This window comes from Corapipo altera, unplaced genomic scaffold (assembly GCF_003945725.1).
Source record: "Corapipo altera isolate COAL_440 unplaced genomic scaffold, ASM394572v1 165, whole genome shotgun sequence".
In the NCBI taxonomy this organism is placed as follows: Eukaryota; Metazoa; Chordata; class Aves; order Passeriformes; family Pipridae; genus Corapipo; species Corapipo altera.
The window spans coordinates 145,410-162,068 of record NW_020884954.1 but is presented as its reverse complement, the minus strand read 5'-3'; the positions used below and the strand labels follow the sequence as shown (position 1 = coordinate 162,068).

The following is a 16,659-nucleotide window of genomic DNA, read 5'->3' as shown; positions in this document are numbered from 1 at the left end:
AGAATAGCTGTATTTAAATGGCATAAACCAAGAACAGTGATAACTGATCCTGAGAGGACAGGATCAGTTAGGTCAGAGTAGTGATAACTGGTCCAGAGTGAACTCCATGGCAGAAAATCGACCCATACTTGAACAAAACTGGGAAAGTCATAATGAGTGCTTTATGCAGTTAGAGATTTATGAATTTTATTTTTATTTAACTGATAGGAAGTGCTCTTGAGCTGAATTTATCGTACCTCAGGCAGATGAGACTTCCAAAATTGCTTGCAAATAAACTTTAAGGTTACTTTGCCTTGAAGTTTATGTAGATACTGCACTCTAATTGGAATCAGTAATGTAATCCTGGTACAGTGTTGGAGACCAGAACAACATGAAAGCAAATAGCAGAAAAAAGAAAAAAATTACTATATTGAGATTTAAGCCCCAGGATTTTCTAAGACATCAGTGTCCTTTTTTTTTTCCCATTCATTTTCTCATTCTGCTGTTTATATTCAGTGTTTTATATCCACTTGCAAGTTTTTGCCCTTCTGTCTGTCTTCTGCTCTTTTGTCACCTTGGAAATACCTTACCCAGAAGGAAGAAAAATGTGGATTTAAATTACTTCTGAAAGAGAACAAGGTATTTATCAGGTGTGTGCTTTGCCACTGTGCTGGGGGAAAAACAACTGTGCAGGAAGGTACTTTACGGTCCTTCAAGGGCTTAATTTTCTGTACAGAAGGTCTCTTTTCATCTCTGGCTCCTGATTGGTTTGGGAGATAGATGAAGGATTTCTGGGTCAGTCCTGTAGAAGTGTTTCCTAATTTGCCAGGATTCCAAAAGTATTGGCAAGAATGGAGTAGGACAAGTGCCTGTGAAGGCTCCTTCTTCCTGGGACATGAGGGAAACTGAAACAGTTAAATGGATGAAATGTTTTGAAGGAAAAACTGCTAAAAAAGCCACAACCAAACTAAAAGCTCTCTCTCTCTCTGTAATTCCCCCCACTCACCCCCAAACAGGACAGTCCCTTTCCCTCCTGCAGGGTTTTGGGGGATGTTCTCTGTGCTGAGGTGGTCCCAGCCTTGTACTCTGTGCTTGTGTCAGCTGGGGGGTGCAGTGTGGGAGCTGCAGGTCAGACCTGGCCATAGGGGTCCCACCTGTCTCGTTGGGCACCTGTTCTGTGTAGGCTCCAGTCCTGTCTCCAATAGCTGCAGTTTTGTCTCCTGTGGGCTGTTTTGGAGGACGTGGTGTTTTAGGAAGGCACAGACACATTTGCTCAGCTGAAGGACAGTGCTGGTTATGTCCCCCACTGCACCCCAGCAAAGGTAACAAAGGTGTGTGGCTGTGCCTGCCCAGGGTGTTTATGGAGCTGTGCAGAGCTTGAGCTGGCTCAGAAGTCAGGTAAGAATTCTGTATTGCTGCATGTAGTACTTTCTGTACTACACTGCTGTGTAAGTCTTGATCTCATCACTTGTTTGGGCAGTGACTCGTGTCACAGGGGACTGCAGGTTTATTCCCTCCCTTATCCAAGTGGTCCAGCGGTGCTGGAAATTCGCAGGAACTGAGTGGCAGAAGGGGAAGTACCCTCTGCTGTGGACTGGTAAATCTGTAGTACAGTTCCTCCTGAGCAATAACAAATCTGGCGTGCATCTGACTGAGCCGCATGTCTTTACTCCATTACATGCAAGAATTGCTGCATTTCAGAGCAAAGGATTGTAGATTTTGCTTTTTGTGGGAAGAAGTCTCAGAGGGAGGAAAGGGCGCTGTTGGCATTGCTCCCGAGAGCAGAAAGGTGGCAGACTAGAGCTCATTCGTAGGCCGGGGCTCATTCCACCCGCTTCCAAGTGCCGTTCGCAGTCATTAAAGCTCCGTGGTCTTGCTTTGGCTTTCATCTTGCTGCAGACGTGCCGCCTGTTGTGAGAAGTCCTGATGGCTCCTCTCTGTTGTGTCCCCAGGGCCCAGTCATTTACGCGCAGTTAGATCACTCCGGGGGACAGCACAGCGACAAGATCATCAAGTCAGAGTCCGTGGTCTACGCCGACATCCGGAAGAACTGAGATGAGATCCTAAGCTGTCCAAAGGAGAACACACACCCACACACACTCAGACTGGAATTGCTTGAACAAGATTCGACCCAGAGAACTCACATGTGGCCTTTGATGCCTAGGCTAGGACCAATGCATGTGCATACAGAGGGAAAGATATATATGTATTGTGTGTAAATAGTCTATTTAATCGTACAGAAGTGAGACCAATGTTGCATGTTGAAATGCGGTAAGAATTTTTGCTTATAAATCGCCGATATTCTTTTTTGTATCATGTGTGACGAGAGAGAAAGTGAAAACTCGCATCACGATTTTTAAATATTTTTAACTTGATTATTAATGGAGAAACTGGAAGATGCCTGAAGATTCTAGATTGACCTGGAGATTCTTTCTTTCTTTCTTTTTTTTTTTTTTTTTTTTTTGCTTATAAGGCCTTCTTTTGTTGAGATGAATATAAAGGAGACATCTTCTTTATATCCACTGAATTCCTTATGTATACAGGGTATTTATCTTTCTTTGGTCAGATTCTCGGTAAAAGCTGCCTTCTCATGTAAACTAGACCCTCTCACTTGGTCTTGTAAGCCAAATTGTGACTCCTAGCTGTCAGAAATGTATGTCTTAGCAGTGTAAGTGAAGGAAATCTTTAGGCCTACCTGACCTGTGTAACACGGGTCACAGAACTGTTTACTTCTCTATGAGCCCAGCTTTTCAAGATTAGTCCTTTAAGGTGCAGGGATAGTGTTGATCTAATGAATTTTGTGGAATGGTATGAATGGATTTTGTGAACACTAAGGAGATAGTGAGTTAAAGGCATAGGAAGCTGTAGCTGTAGGTGGTTACCTCAGACTCTGTTGAACCTTTCAGTGAAATGTTTCTTCCTCAAAGCTGTGTCATTTCATGTAAGTGTGAAAAAGGGCTCCAAAGGATCTGGAAGCTGTAGTACTCCCTTACTTCTCCCATGGCTCCGTTATACAACTGTCACCTCCTTAGAGTTGCTTTATCTGTTCTTAAAAGCCTGTAGCAGATGCTGAATGACCTCTGGAGAATGTCTAAGGCTCTTTGGTTTTTTTTATGTGGTTTTTTTTTTTTTGGTGTAACCTATATTTGCACAGAGGATGCAGAAGGGCAGTTTATTTCCTTCATCTCTACAAGTCTACTGCTTGAGTATAGTTCCCCAGCTTCTTGTTTCTAGGTTAAACTCCTCCTAGATTGTTAAGGATCTCTGCTGATGAGGATCTTTCTTCTGCTGATCCACAGTATCCTGAAATCTGGTGCTCAGAGCTAGAAGTGGCATTCCAGCAAAGATCTTCTCAGAGTAGCATCTGGTAGAAGGATTTCTGTTTTGTACATCCTAACGTGGTGTCGTTTGGCCTTTTTTTGTGGCAGCAAATGATTTTCAGTTTGGTCTGTCATAAACGCCTTGTCTCTGATTCTTACCCATTTCCTAGTTCTGTCTTGTTGCACGGAATCAGTCACAGAATGGTTGAGGTTGGAAGGGACCTCTGGAGATCATCTAGTCCTCCGGGTCAGCCAGAGCAGGTTGCCCAGCACTGTGCCCAGCTCTGAGTATCTCCATGGGTGGAAACTCTACAGCATCTCTGGGCAATCTGTTCCAAACAAACTCAAGCCTAATGTAACACCAAGTAAATGAGAAATAGTTATAGGCCCATGGCAGACCCTTTCAGAACCACATTAGATAATCCTTTCATTATAACAGTGGAACTTTAATAGCTGGTTTTTTGTACAGTGGGGTTTTTTCCCAACAAAGTTGGGCATGCCAACACTATATCCCTTCATCAGGATCAGCCTTCACGGGTTTTCTGACAACACCTGCCTTTATTAGAAGTTGACAGCTTTATTTTTGTATACATGCACTGGCTAGATTTTAAGACATTGTCCTCAAAGCCAGAGCCAGCTTCTTAAAACTGAGGCTCAAAAGGAAACCATGGATTAATTTATTCTCCTAGATGTCAGTTCCTAATCCTGCAATATCTGAATTTGTGTAACCCTTGTTCTGGGACTTGGCTGATATCAAAGAATGGACATGTTTCAGGATGTTTTTAAGATATCAGTTTTCAGACGTTTTCCAAGTCCTGCTGGGAGCTGAGACACTGTGCTGTGGCAGCTCTGAAAATTATGTAGCATTTTATTTTTTGGCAGTAATGCATACAAGATGAAAAATGAACAACTTTCTTCTCCACAGAAGGCCTTTAAATATCATTTTCTACTTCAAGGATTAAACAGGGGTTTTAGCAAGACTCCACATGATGGGCTATGATGCTTCTTCCCAGTGCTAGAAGCTGATGGAGTGGGACCTACTTGTCCCAGACACACTCAGGGGCAGTTTGCCAACTCAAGCTTCCGTCTGTTGATACAGTCCAGTATCTGTTGTGTGCCAAAGCACTGTTCTTGATTGCTGCAGTACTCACATTGGTGACTGTAGCCAGCAAATTCTTTACTCAGAAGGTGGGGAGGCCCTGGCACAGGTTGCCCAGAGAAGTTGTGGATGTCCCATCCCTGGAAGTGTTCAAGGCCAGGTTGGATGGAGCTCTGAGCAGCCTGGTCTAGGGGAAGGTGCCCCTGCCCATGGCAGGGGTGTTGGAACAAGATGGTCCTTAAGGTCCCTTCCAGCCCAAACCATTCTGTGCTTCTGTATGATCTCCTCAGGTGCTGGATTCTGCACCTGGGACGGGGCAGCCCTGGATGCACGGACAGACTGGGGAATGAGAGGCTGGAAAGGAGTGCCACGGAAAGGGCCCTGGGGGTTCTGGTGGGTGGCCAGCTGGCCCTGAGTCAGCAGTGCCCTGGCAGCCAGGAGGGCCAACGCTGTCCTGGGGGGGTTGGGACATCAGGCAAAGCATCACCGGCCAGGCCAGGGAGGAGATTGTCCCACTCTGCTCTGAGCTGGGGCAACCTCACCTGCAGTATTGGGGCAGTTTTGGGTGTCACAGTATAAGAAGGATATTAAGCCATTAGAGAGCATCCAGAGGAGGGCAACAAGGATGGGGAAGGGTCTGGAGGGGAAACCGTGTGAGGAGCGCTGAGGGCACTTGGTGTGATCATCCTGGAGAAGAGGAGGCTGAGGGGAGACCTCAATGCAGTTACAACTTCCTTGAGAGGGGAAGAGGAGAGGCAGGAACTGATCTCTTCATCTCGTGACCAGTGACAGAACTCGAGGAAAGGGTGTGAAGCTGAGCTGGGGGAGATTTAGGTTGGATATTAGAAAAAGGTTCTTTACCCAGAGGGGGGTTGGGTACACTGGAACAGGCTCCCCAGAGAAGTGGTACAGCACCAAGCCTGACAGAGTTCAAGAAGTTTTGGACAGCACTATCAGGCACATGACTCTCGGGGATGGTCCTGTGCAGGACCAGGAATTGGACTCGATGGTCCTGGTGGGTCCCTTCCAACTCAGCATGTTCTGTGGTTCTGTGATTAGGAGCAGAAAGAATCCTGCTGCTGCTGCTTTCCTTAACTCCCAGGCTATTGCTTCCCAACATTTGTTTTACACTTAATAATAAACTAATGCTTTTGATGTGGTTGATGGAGAACCTTGATTTTGATCTGCCTGCGTTCATCCCTGTACATCACCATCTTTTCTCCCCAGGAAAGTATTTTTGAGTAAGAGGGAGAATTGCGATGAATGCAGTGATCAAAAACTTGCTGCTATGAGAAGATGGGGCTGGCCTTGCCTCTGAATTCTGCTACTAATGTTTGTTTCTTTTCCTACTGGAATATACTGGAGAATCTGAGCACAATTCTGATGTGGTGCTAACTTTAGGAATCACACTAATCTGGTGCTAACTTTGGGAGACGTGCTGATCTGGTGCTGACTTTAGGATAAACACTGATCTGGCTGATGCTGACTGATGTAAGGAGACACCTCCTTGCATGGCTTTTGTCTGGCTACGGGTACATGAATATTGCCTGGACTGAGGAGGCACCTTGCAAGGCTGCTTGGGTCCTCTTTGTGAAGGCAGAATGAACTTCGAAGTATTTTTAAGAAACACTGAACATCTTTTTAGAAAGAAACAAAAATCTCTTCCCCCAAGAATGGCAGAAATCAGTCTGAATCCCTCTCCAGTGGTAGGGCTGTTCAATTTTTTTTTTTTTTTGGTCATAAAAATGTGAACAATGTAGCTATTAAGTAACAGACTGAAGTCAAAAGGACTTCAGGCATTGTGAGACAACACTTGTGAACTTTCTGTTCCATCAGGTTATCTTATTTAATGATACAATAACCTCTGCTGATGAAAGGGACTGATGGTGAGTTGGCTTACTTAGTAAAGTCACAGGAGACAGAGGACTTCTACTTCCTTGATGGGTAGAGCAAGCAGAGGTTAAAGTCAAACACGGTCATCGTATCCTGACGTTGTGGTGACCAGAAGTTTAGCTCTGCTTGCTCTGCTGCTCCTTGCAAGGTGGAAAAAGAACAGCTTGAACTTTGAGGAGCACGAAGGGCATTGCCCTTGTCCTGCTGTAGGACTGCTGCCAGCTCTTTTTAGGACCATCTATTTTAAAAAGAAGTGCTGCATGCCAAGCTTGCAGCAGCCCAGCAGAGGAGTAGATACCTCTCTTGAGGCAGCAGCCTGAAGGAGTAAAACTAGGTGGGTCATTGCTCCTGGATGGTGGACCTGGGGAAGGTCTGTGTGATGGAAGAGACTTGCAATGAATTCTCTTTTATTCATCATGCAAACAAAACTGGGATCAATCTGAAACCTTCCTTATTTTTGAGTACCATAAATGAATTTCAGGAGAAGGATTACAAATAATTGTAAGGTACTGATGGAAGTAATTTGGGAGCTGTACTCAGTACATCAGATTTCCACTGCCCCTTCTGACTTCAGCAGTTGTTCTGTGGGGAAGATGGTCACCATGTTCACGGGGTGGCACTAAGAGCCATAACAGGGTGGCAAGTACGTCCCTGTAACTCACTGTCCGATGTGTCATTTACAACCAGAGACCTGCAGGGTTTTGTTTTCTCTCAAAGCTTTAGTGATATTTCAGTTTGCGACTAGAAGAGCTGTAATTAGGTTTTTAAACTTTTTAAACCTGTGAGAACTGTTTAGGTAACCATCTGTAACTGCAGTAAATGTGTATGTGCAACTTAGGAGCTGCATCGCCTTAGAGTGGATTCACTGAGGTCAGGCACAGACTGATTTGATTTGTAACCAAAACACCTTCAATCTGTATTGAAATCCTGTCTTGGAATTTTGCATTACTAATGTGTCTGCCTGGGACCTCAAACGCTCTTATTGTATAATAGGTGATGAAAATATTTTCTCTTTAAAACCACCAAAGTGGAGAAGATGGGTAAGACTTCTGGGCCGTTCTAGTATTTAGGTGACATTTTTATATGGGACACTACAAAATCATATTAACTACGCTCAGCAATTATACTCTTCTTGAGGCTTCTCTTTCCCTTCTCTTCACTGCCCTAAAGCTAATAAGCCCTTTCATTTACAGGTATTTTTGCACTCTAAAATCTTAAGTTCCATGCCTTTGGAGATCAGTGTGCTGTGCAATGTCTTCTGTCTCCCTGCAATGCCAGCTGTTCTTACGTGGTAAATGTGATTGAAAACAGAGTACACGGGTACTTGTCTTTTGTGAACCTCTGTCCTGGAGGTGTGCAAGAAAACAAACACCTGTAAGACAGGTGTATAATATGTGTGAGGGAGCTAGATATGCATTGCATGGCCTGATTACTTGAAGAGCCAGTGTACCAACTGTTAGTGCTTTTGCTTTTACAGACTCATCTGGAAACAGTTATCTTGGATATTTTTTCTTGAATGGACTTCCATGTTTTGTATTGTAATCTTGTGAATATTTTAATACACTTTTTTTTTTTTCCCATTACTGGTTTGCTGGATGAATTTTACCTGGTTGAGGATTGGGAAGGGAGGGGGACTGAAATACAACACCTCTGCCTCTGGCAATGTTCTTCAGTCACTGCAGTGTGTGTCCACTCAGCAACAACACAGCTGGAGAGCTCACCCTTGGAATTCACACCCTGTGTTACTGCTCCAGCTGGAAGAGCCAAGGAATGCAAGTGGAACTGTAGCAGAACACTACTGGCTCCACTGTGAGACAGCCTTTGAAAAAGGGGAGCTGACAGAGTATCAGGTGCATGCCTTGTAAGAATGGAAAATGCTTTCCTTGGAGTGTCCTGCCCAGATGCTTTGCACAGGATAGTATAATGTTGTACAAAGGGTGAGTAAAGGAGGGGACCATCGTGCCACAGCAAGGTGCAGTTCCTTTCCACCCCTGCCATGCTGGAGTGATAACTCACATGAGGCTAGGGGAGAGTAGGAGTGGAGGGAGACATAAAATAGGACCTTGCAAAACTCCAGTATTTCAAGGCTTTCATTTTCATGAAAGCTCAATCCTGAAGAAGCTACCTGGTCCCTGTCATTGTCTCCCCTGGATATAAATTTCTGAGCTCTGGTACTTCAATGCAGTGTTCTTCTGCTTTGAGTTATAAAGGATGACAGAAGCTAAAACACCAGTGGCACGTACTAGTTTGTTCTCCTTTTGTTAGAGACAGTGGTGGCTGAGAAACAAATGAAGATACACATAACTGAAGCTGAAAAGAACGTCCTTAGCTACCAGGAAAGAGCATCAGGGAACGAAATAGGAATGCTACTGTTGGTTTCTGAAAGTGTGGTAAACCCCTGCCCAGGTCTGAGTGTGATAGGAAAGATCACTTCAGTCTGAGGCTCTGGCTGTCACCAGTACTGTGTCACTCTTGGAGTCAGGTAAGGTGAGACCCAGCAACTCATTGCAGGCACAGTCCACAGTCAGTGTCTCTTTAAAGAGACAATACAAACACACAGTTTTGCTTTGATTTAAAAGGTCGCCCTTTATTTAAATGTGTGGTGATACTTCTGTTATTTGCACTTAGAAAACATTTGCTCTCTAGGCATTTAAATTTCCCCTTTGATTCTTCTCTGAGGAAAAGCACATTAAAATTAGTGAAGCTGGGTCCCATGGGGATGGGTTTGTGCGTTGTTAGATTTGACCTGTTGGGTTAAGCATCTCTTTACTGCAGCTGCTCTTGCTGTTTTGCTTTTAGCTCCTGATTATACCTATAGGAAAAAAAAATTGCACAGGCTAAGAATAGAATAGTTACAATAACAGTGTCTTCCTAACAATCTGTTCAGCAGAGGAGGTTTAAAATTACAACGAGCTTGAGGGTGGAAACTCAGCACAGGATAGCTTAATTCATGTAAAAAGTTCCAAAGTAGCTAAGTTTGCTACATTCCTGGCCAGTCCTGAAGCCAGAAAACGCCAAAGTTTCCCTCTAGAAATAATTAAAAAAAAATGAAAAGTGCTGCTCTGCTTAAGAATCCTTTGATGCAGCCAGAACTGACAAGATTCAATGCTGAAAGCTGAGAGAAGGGCAGAGCTTATGAGGACAAAGTCTAGGTTGTTTGTCACTCAGAACCACAGCTTTTAAATGCCTTAGACCCAGAAACTGCAGCTTACATGGAGCATTCCTTAACACATGCTCTAGCTGGACTGAAACTAATTTAAATCTTCCCTCCAACTGAACTGGAAAACTAACAGCGTAGCAAAAGAGTTGTGCAGCGTTTAATGAATCATGCAGTCCCTCTTTCCTGGTGCACTGACATTGAGGCTGGCAGCATTTACGAATTCCTGGTTAAGAAGAGGTGGCTTGAGTGCTCAGTTAGAGAAGGTGGAGAAGCCCCTCTTAACACCTACCTCCATATCCGGAAGAGCTGAGAGCCACCAGCACAGCCAACAAAGAAGTTCACAGCAAACAGACTCCAGTTTTTAGGAATAATAACTAGAGAGTATCGTGACCAAATAAGGCCTGTTGAATCAAATGGAAGGTTTAAAGATGTTAGTCCTTTAAAGCAAAATACTCAGACATTTCCCTAAGTTTGGAGACTGATACGTGGGCCGGTCTAAGTAGACAAGTTTTACAACTTCATGTTAGACAACTGCTTTTTTCATAACTACCTGTTTCTCAGTGGTAAGTGCAGCAAGTGCCACTGGGATGGCTACAGGTATGTACTGCATTTTCCCAAAATAACTAGACAGTAAGGTCAATTGTAGTCTGAATATCAAACAAAAATCTCTGTACTCTACAGAGTAGAAACCTTAATTCTCCAGCATAGTTGCAGGGTAGTGGTATTTTGCTGTAGTATGTCCAGCTTGGATAATTTAACCTGAAGAAAAGGAGGCTCAGGAGTGACCTTATCGCTCTCTACAACTCCCTGAAAGGAGGTTGTAGCCAGGTGGGGTTTGGGCTCTGCTCTCAGGGAACAAGTGACAGACAGGGCGAGAAGAAATGTCCCCAAGTTGCACTGATGGGGTTTAAATTGGATATCAGGAAAAAACGTCTTCACTGAAAGGGTTGTCAGCATCGAAACAGGCTGCCCAGGGAAGTGGTGGAGTCATAAGATGTGCAGATGTGTCATTTAGGGACATGGTTTAGTGGTGAGCTTGGCAGTGCTGGGTTATTGGTTGGATTCAATGATCTTAGAGGTCTTTTCCAACCTAAATGATTCTGTCATTACAGACTATTCCTTCTGCCAGTGTGAATGTTCTTGGCAGACAGCAGTGCAGTAGTCCCTGTACCACTGCTTCCAATTCCTTGTAAGAGCTGCAGATTCCTTCCAGTTAGTGTAAATACCCTACCATTCTTTAATCCCTAAAGTCTGTTTAAAAAAAGTCACTGTATCCTGGCCCGATTTCAAAATTACTTGATCTGAAGCAAAAGAGGTCACCTACTGGAACGAGTGGTCTCATGGTAACTTAAGGGATGAAACTCATGTCCTAACTCTTAGCAATTTGGTCTGGACAACTGCAAATTAAGACACGTGTAGAAAACTGTTACATGATTACAGAACACTTACAGGTTTGATAAAAAGTGTACAGCTGTCCCAGAACTATCATCCAACAGCAATAGTGAGAGCTGGCATGTTACAGTTAAAGCCTTTCTATAGAAGTGGATTAGTGCTGATGGAGGATTTGGAAAGGAGTGTATTCAGGTTCAGAGATGGCAAAAACATGGAGTAACTGTGGCTTTACCTGTGGCCATTAGTACTGCAGACTGTGCTGTGCTGAGCTTTTCTGCTGGTCTGGCCATGTCAGCCAGTCCAGCACACACCAAACCCTGTAAAGAGAAATTCAGTGAGCACCAGTGCAGGACCTCCTGTAACAGGTCAAGGGATTTACAAGGGGGAGTTTCTTCCCAGCTACATGCATTGTGCAGGAGATGGGATGCATTGTGTGAGCAATTAGACTCTTGGAGGCACCACCCACTTCCAGTCCCTTGTGGTAGGGATAAGGACACAGTTATAAGGGTTTCAACTGGCTGGCAATAAAATCCCAGGCAGTGGCAATTTTTTATTAATTCAAGAACGAGGTTAATTTTAGCACAGCTGCTTTCTTAACCAAACCTGTTTTTTTGTTGTAAGCAACAAGTAGATGCTTATCTAAATAAGCCCCTTCTTCCTACGGTTCAGGCTAAGATATTGCTGGTAAAGATGTAGGTGTGACACCATATAGTCTTCACTCAGCTTCATTTAAAGGGGATAAAAGTGCTTATTTTTAAATATAATTTCAGTAAAAGTGGAAAACTTCTAGGTGAACTGAGGAATAGCTTGGCTGATCTACTTGTGACAGCATTAGTAGTAAACACACTGCCTGATTTGTTTGTTGTGTTATTGCCCTCTACTGGACATATAATTTCATAGTCATGTTACAGGAGTTCACAAAAAAAAATCCACAATGGCAAAGTGAGGAACCAGCTGGCAGTAGCAAGAGCAGGTGACATCCTTGCTGGTTATCAAACGAGGAGATCAAACAGCTTTTGTGGGCTTGGAGGCCGTTTTGTTTTCTCTGTGCCAATACAACAACTATGAGGAGTACAGTAAATTAGGAGGAGGCAAATACTTCACCTGGGCACAAACAGAGGCCAGAGGTGCAGCCAAGTGGGAAGTGGAACCTCATAGGATTCAGAGAGCCACTGACAGCCAAAATGGCAGCTGCCTTTTTCTTCTGTTTTCTCAAGACTACCTCGCACTCTGACGTGCTTTAACCTACCTTCAAGCTTAGGAGGCCTAGGGATTTAGCTTCCCTAAGAGCCTCTTCAGATTCCTCAATCTCTGAAGAAATACATGCTTTAGGAGTTTTGCATTATGCCAGCTCATGCCTACCTGGAGCTAGTGTTCCACAAGAGAAAGCTTTTGTGAAACTTGCAGTGAAAAGTACAGTTTTTCCACAAAGCATTTTCTCCCTGCGTGTTGTGCTCTGGGTTACCAAGGTTAATTTTGTTCCTCCACATACATTAAAAATTAGAGCCCCAGTGTTGAATCTTTCTGTAGGCTCAGATATCTGCTGGGAAACCATTGGTTTCTCAAATGGATTGCTGCTGATTGACACCCAGACACCAGCTGGGATCTTATACTTACCCATTTCATAACCGGTGCCCAGAAAAACACTGTCTTGGGACCTGAGGGAGTGGGGGAGGAAACAGAAAAGAAGTTAAATTATTCAGTGAGATGTAGCTATTTTAATACCCACAGTAAGTTTGGGTTGTTTTGGGGCTTTTTTAAATAATGAATTGTGTGTATTAGCACAGTTTCTACCACTGTACAAGCTCTAGCACCTTATATCCATAGTTCATCAACCTTCAGTTGTGTAATCAGCCCACACACTTCTGCAACAGGTGAGTAGGATTTTGCATGTCCATTTTTAAGCAATCGAGGACACAGAGCAGGCAAAGTTGATTTATGAGTGAAAAGAGTTAGGATAAGGCCTAGGAATAGTGAATACAGTTTTCAAAGAGTGATTAAAACTTACTTTACAGCTGCACTAACAGAAGTAGTATTTTAAATCTTTGTGAACTGAATATTGTAAACTAAAACTCAAAAATATTTTATTACTAGGACTGCAACAAGCCAGTCCCTCCTTCCTTTACGAAATCACAGCCCACCTCTTCACGCTGCAGGCGTTCAAGTGAGAGCACAAATCACAAATAGAAGCAGCAGTAAGTGTCACAAGGAGAGTGTTCTCTAACCTGCACCTCTCAATAGCCTTGTCTTCCTGGCAGAAACAAGGCTTCAAACCCACACCCCAGGAATCTACCAGGAGGCAAAGGAGGATTATGGAGGAAGAAGAGTTAAAAATCTCCAGGAGAAAGGGAGAAAAATCAATGGAGTGGGGTCTGGGGGAAAACAGCTCCCTTACAAATACATGTATCTTGCAGTGGTGCCGAAGTGGCAGCTGGTTGGTTAAAACAAAGCACTGTAAAGCCACAGCTACGACCATGCCAGAAATCATTAATCCAAGACTACTGCTCCAAGTCTTGAATGGGAGCCCACGACCCAAAGTCAGGACTGTGGTTCCAACTCCATCAGAACACGGGGTTTAGGTCTCAGTGTGCCACTGTTCACCACTCTGGTAACATCCAACAGTGAAGCCAAGTTTTCACTGTAACGTGTAACAGGTGTGAAACGTGTTACACATGAGTAACCGCCAGGACTTTGCTTGCTTTTTATGTGAGCTACTTTTTCCACTAACAATTCAGCCTTAAAAAGACCTCGCAGCAACTGTTTGTGCTCCCTGTTTTAAGCACCCTCAAGTTTAAAAACTGTGACTTGGGGAAAATGTGACCGCTGGGGTTTCTACAGCAGGCACCTGTGAAGCAACTCATAATTTTGGGGGGATAAGACTGTTACAAATATCAACTGCTCTGTCACCTTAAAGGCAGCTGGGACCTCAAAAGGGCAGGGCAGAAAGCAACAAAAAGTGGCCTGGCAGCTTTGCACAAAGCCCTCTTTAACCCACACTGCTTGCGATCAAGCTTCACGCTGCAGTTAATAACTACTAGCATGTTACTTTTTATCTAATATTGCTGAGTAAATACAGTATTATCCTTTAAAGATACAAACTTAAGTTGCTGTTCTCTTAGGCAGCTGCTCAGTGTAGCAGTATCAGGCTGCAAATACAGATTGTTACAAATCAGTCTCACGGAGGCCCTCTGTAAGCGGCTTTAATCCCTATCATTTAATTTATTCTAAAAGACAAATTCAGATTTGGAGTACCAGAGAATGTGGGACGAGTATAAATTATTAAACTGACATTCCATAAACAGCCACTAAAGTTTTCAAGAAGGCTGACGTTAATTTTTATTAATAATAGATAAATAACTCCATCATTTAAAACTGCTGACTACAGAAGTAAGAAACAATGCAAGGAGGCACAAAGGGAAGGTACCAATCCAAGCTGGTAATTAGGGAATACTGTCAAGTGCCTGGAGCAGAACACCTCTCCTGGAAGCACTCCAGCAAGCACCCAGCCAGGGAGAGCTCTTCCCTGATCCTGACACCCAGAATTTCTCAAGGAGCAATTCGACAGCAGCATATCAGAGCAGGGGGAATATCACAGGTGTGACCAGTTTATAGGATTTATGACTTCTATTAAATGCAAGAAGTCTTTGTGCTGAAAAGTTTGGTTTAATCAGGCAAAGTGAACCCAAAAGGCCAAAGGGGAGGGGGGGCAAGCTGAGCCCAGGCTTTCCTGTGGCAGCCTGGGGAGTTGGTGTGCCTGGCCCTCCACTGTCCTCCAGCAACACCAGCCAAAGAAACAGATTTTCAGACCAGGCATCAATTATCTCACTGGAAGCTTTCTTTGTGCCAGGAAAGAAGAAAGCACATTCTCCATCCCTCACAAGTGATTCATAATTCCACGACAATGACACTTATATTCCTAAATTAGACTAGAAATCAGGATATCACCAGAGATAAAATGCCAGCCTTTCATTTTTAACCTACTTTTTTTTTTTCCTAGTCAGAGTGACATCTATTGCATAACTTTCTCACAGACACACCTTCAAAGATGTTCAGAGCTGAATCAGAAGTGGCAAAGGTTCAGTTTCAGGACCTGCTTAGGGCTTTTCTCATGCAGATAAATATGTGTGTGTGTGTGTGTATATATATATATATATATATATACACACACAAAGAGTCCATAAAAAAGGATTTATTAATTACAACATTATGGTGGTGAACAAAAGTGGCCCATGGGCAGTTCCATGAAGTGAAAAGCACTGCAAGAGAACCCCCAAAGCCTTATTCAGTTACTACTGCAGATCTGGTGAACAAGGAACACAGATATTCCCAGCGCTTTCTGTGCCTGAAATTTGTCTCTCAGCACCTTTGCAATGGAAGTATTGGATATATTGGCTTTTCATGTATAAAAATACATTAATATTAAATGTATTGGCCTAGTGAATTCAGTATAAGCCAAACATTTTGAGAACTGCAGTTTTTTCACTCTTTGTGATTTCTGTAGAGAAACAATCTTCCTCCCAAGAAAGACACTGTTTCAGGAGGACAGACTGAAAGCCAAAGTCCATTTTCACAGTGCATATTCACTGGGTGGGTGAAGAGTCAAGGATGCCTATCCCACTGACACGAAACAGCGGGAACAGCAGCCTATGGAATTCCAGGACTTTATCGAGCACTGCTTTTAATTGCCCGACACAGTTTGTTTACAGGACAAACACTACGTAAATGGCACCGAAGGAGATCATTTTACAGGAGGCTTCTCCCTAATAACACAGTCCCCCCTGTTTGCTCATGCAAAGGCAAGCCGTAGGTCAGGTGAGGGGAGCTCATTCCAGGGAAATTCCTTACCCCCAGCAGCCCTGTCAGCGCTCTCCCCCGTCCCTGGAAGTGTCCAAGGCCGGGCTGGATGGGGCTCCGAGCACCCTGGTCTGGTGGGAGGTGTCCCTGCCCTTGGCAGGGGGGTTGGAACGAGATGCTCTTTAAGGTCCCTTCCAACCTGAACCATGCCGCGATTCCACGAGCCTGTTTTCCATACTGTTTCCCCAGCACATCCACTTGGCTGCCGGGGCCTCCAGGCTCCTTTGGAAGCATCGAATTCCCCGGGACGGGCTCTGGCAGCGCCGCCGCTCCCCGCGAGCGCCGTGACAGCGACAGCCCGGCCGGGACCACCCGTGTGGCGCCTGCCTTTTTGTGTTTCCCTTCCCGGAGACATCTACGTCCCCGTTAAGGAGCGGAGCCTCCGCACCCGCGTCCCCGCTCCCGCCCCCCGCCCAAGGTGACCCCCCGCGCGTTACCCGCCGGGTGGTTGTAGAAGGGCCGGAACCGCGGCGGCAGCATGAGCTCGATGCGGTCGAGCAGGCGGTGGTAGGAGGCGCGGAGCCCCGAGACGGCGGCGGCCATGGCGGGACGAGCGGGGCGAGCGGGGACCGAACGGAGGCGACCAAAGGGGACGGCGGCGAGAGCGGGGACCGACTGCGCGTCCTTCCCCCGCCGGCCGCGCCCCCGCCGGCCCCGCGCGCTGATTGGCTGTTCCCGCAGGGGGTGGGGCGGGGCGGGGCGCTGAGCGCAGGGCCATTGGCTGAGCGGGCTGGCCCCGCCCCCTGAGGAGATCTGGCGCGCCGTCCGCCCGCGGGAAGGGCACCGGCGCCCGGCTCAAAGATGGCCGCCGGCAGGGCGGCTTCACCCTCCCGCTCAAGATGGCCGGCGCGGGGGAACCCTAATTAACCCAAACCCAAGATGGCGGCCTTGCGGCTTCGCCCCGGTTTGACTCCAGAGAGTCAGTTCGGCGGCCGGCCACGCCCACACCTGCCCTCACTTGG

The 16,659-nt window shown here is 45.3% G+C and overlaps 2 protein-coding genes across 7 annotated transcripts in view; one reads left to right on the top strand and one right to left on the bottom strand.

The window, feature by feature from the left end:
- The window catches only part of MPZL1 (myelin protein zero like 1), a 33,879-nt gene extending 29,307 nt beyond the window's left edge, over positions 1–4,572 (top strand). For 5 of the 6 annotated variants that reach the window (XM_027663524.1, XM_027663523.1, XM_027663525.1 and 2 more), the window contains one exon: positions 1,932–4,572. In XM_027663524.1, coding sequence (XP_027519325.1) covers positions 1,932–2,033 — 102 coding nt within the window. In that variant the 3' untranslated portion in view covers positions 2,034–4,572. The remainder of the gene's footprint in view (positions 1–1,931) is intronic. The other variant, XM_027663526.1, reaches the window with a different exon arrangement.
- Positions 4,573–8,857: 4,285 nt separating this feature from the next.
- On the bottom strand, positions 8,858–16,346 carry MPC2 (mitochondrial pyruvate carrier 2). Its single transcript, XM_027663560.1, has 5 exons — positions 16,135–16,346; positions 12,461–12,501; positions 11,076–11,160; positions 9,741–9,852; positions 8,858–9,103 (listed from the first exon to the last, which is right to left on the bottom strand). The coding sequence occupies exons 1-5, from the start codon at positions 16,238–16,240 to the stop codon at positions 9,058–9,060; spliced, it is 390 nt and encodes a 129-aa protein (XP_027519361.1). The 5' UTR covers positions 16,241–16,346; the 3' UTR covers positions 8,858–9,057.
- Positions 16,347–16,659: the final 313 nt, after the last annotated feature.

Coding starts and splice junctions, on each gene's coding strand:
- MPC2 (XM_027663560.1), bottom strand. CDS start 16,240: ATGGCCGCCGCCGTCTCGGGGCTCCGCGCCTCCTACCACCGCCTGCTC. Junction 9,853..11,075: donor TGCAGTACTAATGGCCACAG/GTAAAGCCACAG, acceptor TTGATTCAACAG/GCCTTATTTGGTCACGATAC. Junction 9,104..9,740: donor CAGCTCTTCCGGATATGGAG/GTAGGTGTTAAG, acceptor TTTTTCCTATAG/GTATAATCAGGAGCTAAAAG.